Source organism: Bufo gargarizans, unplaced genomic scaffold (genome assembly GCF_014858855.1).
Source record: "Bufo gargarizans isolate SCDJY-AF-19 unplaced genomic scaffold, ASM1485885v1 fragScaff_scaffold_672_pilon, whole genome shotgun sequence".
Taxonomy (NCBI): domain Eukaryota; kingdom Metazoa; phylum Chordata; class Amphibia; order Anura; family Bufonidae; genus Bufo; species Bufo gargarizans.
Genome location: NW_025334160.1, coordinates 196,013 through 197,538, shown reverse-complemented (window position 1 = coordinate 197,538; position 1,526 = coordinate 196,013). Strand labels below are relative to the sequence as shown.

At 60.2% G+C, this 1,526-nt stretch overlaps 1 protein-coding gene across 1 annotated transcript; it reads left to right on the top strand.

Annotated features, from left to right (window-relative positions):
- Positions 1–333: 333 nt before the first annotated feature.
- On the top strand, positions 334–998 carry LOC122922726 (histone H2A type 1-like). Its single transcript, XM_044273426.1, has one exon. It carries the CDS (start codon positions 606–608, stop codon positions 996–998), a length of 393 nt encoding a protein of 130 aa, XP_044129361.1. The 5' UTR covers positions 334–605.
- The last annotated feature ends 528 nt before the right edge of the window (positions 999–1,526 follow it).

Sequence of the window (1,526 nt, the reverse complement as noted above, 5' to 3'; positions counted from 1 at the left end):
GAATGGATGATGTGAGCCCCTCCCATCCTGCTGCTCCGCCCCCCGCTCCTGCTCTTCTCAGAGCCCCCACCTTCTCTAGGACGGAGCTGCCGCATTGTGTGAATACATGGAAGCCTCATGTCCGAGGCGGATTATTCCCTCATTATAGACCACTGATCGGGAGGATGAGGGGAGTAGTGATCGTATACTCGGGAGGATGAGGGGAGTAGTGATCGGCCAGAGAGAAGGATGGGGGGAGTAGTGATTGGACATTTGAGGAGGATGGGGGGGAGTAGTGATTGGACACTGATGATGGGGAGAGTAGTGATTGGACACTTGAGGAGGAGGCAGTGAAGGACGAGCGGCTGGATGGATCCACAGAGCCGGGCACTCGGGGATACACCGGGACACGGTGCTATGGGGGCGGCCGGCAATTGGTGGAGAAAAGGGGGCGTGTCCTCACGAGCCTTTTCAGGTCATCTGCTTCCTCATTGGCTGCAGGATTTGGCGCTGAAAACCGGATTTGGATTCAGCCAATCACAGAGGAGTTCTCCCTGCGCCACCCGGGTATAAGAGGTGACGGGCGGAGCGGGGCTGTCAGTCTCATCTGTACAGAGCAGAGAACGATGTCTGGACGCGGCAAACAAGGAGGCAAAGTGCGGGCTAAGGCCAAGACCCGCTCATCCCGGGCAGGGCTCCAGTTCCCGGTCGGCCGTGTGCACAGGCTCCTCCGCAAGGGCAACTACGCCCAGAGGGTGGGCGCCGGCGCTCCCGTCTACTTGGCCGCCGTGCTCGAGTATCTCACCGCCGAGATCCTGGAGCTGGCCGGCAATGCCGCCCGCGACAACAAGAAGACCCGCATCATCCCCCGTCACCTGCAGCTGGCCGTGCGCAACGACGAGGAGCTCAACAAGCTGCTGGGCGGAGTCACCATCGCCCAGGGCGGCGTCCTGCCCAACATTCAGGCCGTGCTGCTGCCCAAGAAGACCGAGAGCAGCAAGCCGGCCAAGAGCAAGTGAGCCCGGCTCTGCCCCGCCCCAAACCAAAGGCTCTTCTAAGAGCCGCCCACATAGTCTGTACGACTGAGCTGGCGATGCCGCTGATCTCCGCTGTGGAGGCGTCACACAGGGGCACTTACCGCTCCTGACCAGAGATGGGATCTTTTACATGAATGGAGTCTTTGGCTTCAGTCGCCTACTCGGGCTGACCAGTGACCCGGAGCCGGATAGGTAATAAGTGTTAGACCAGTGGTGCCCTGACGGAGGACTAGAGGGGGAGCTGGGGGCACTGGTCTGGGCATTATACTGAGTGGGGGGCACTGCTGGAGGCGCCCTATTATATGGACAGCAGTGGGAGGGCTTTATACCGCTGCAGCCTGGTCCTAGACCCCGTGTGCTGCTCTAGTGACTCAGAGAATAGGAAGTCAGTAGGATGATGGGATTCTTAGCCTCAGCGCACGACCCCCTGTACTGTGTGCGCCTCCGCTACCCCCTGCTGCTCTGACATGGATCGGACAGCACTACTCCGGACATAGTGCGGGCAGACAT

Coding starts and splice junctions, on each gene's coding strand:
- LOC122922726 (XM_044273426.1), top strand. CDS start 606: ATGTCTGGACGCGGCAAACAAGGAGGCAAAGTGCGGGCTAAGGCCAAG.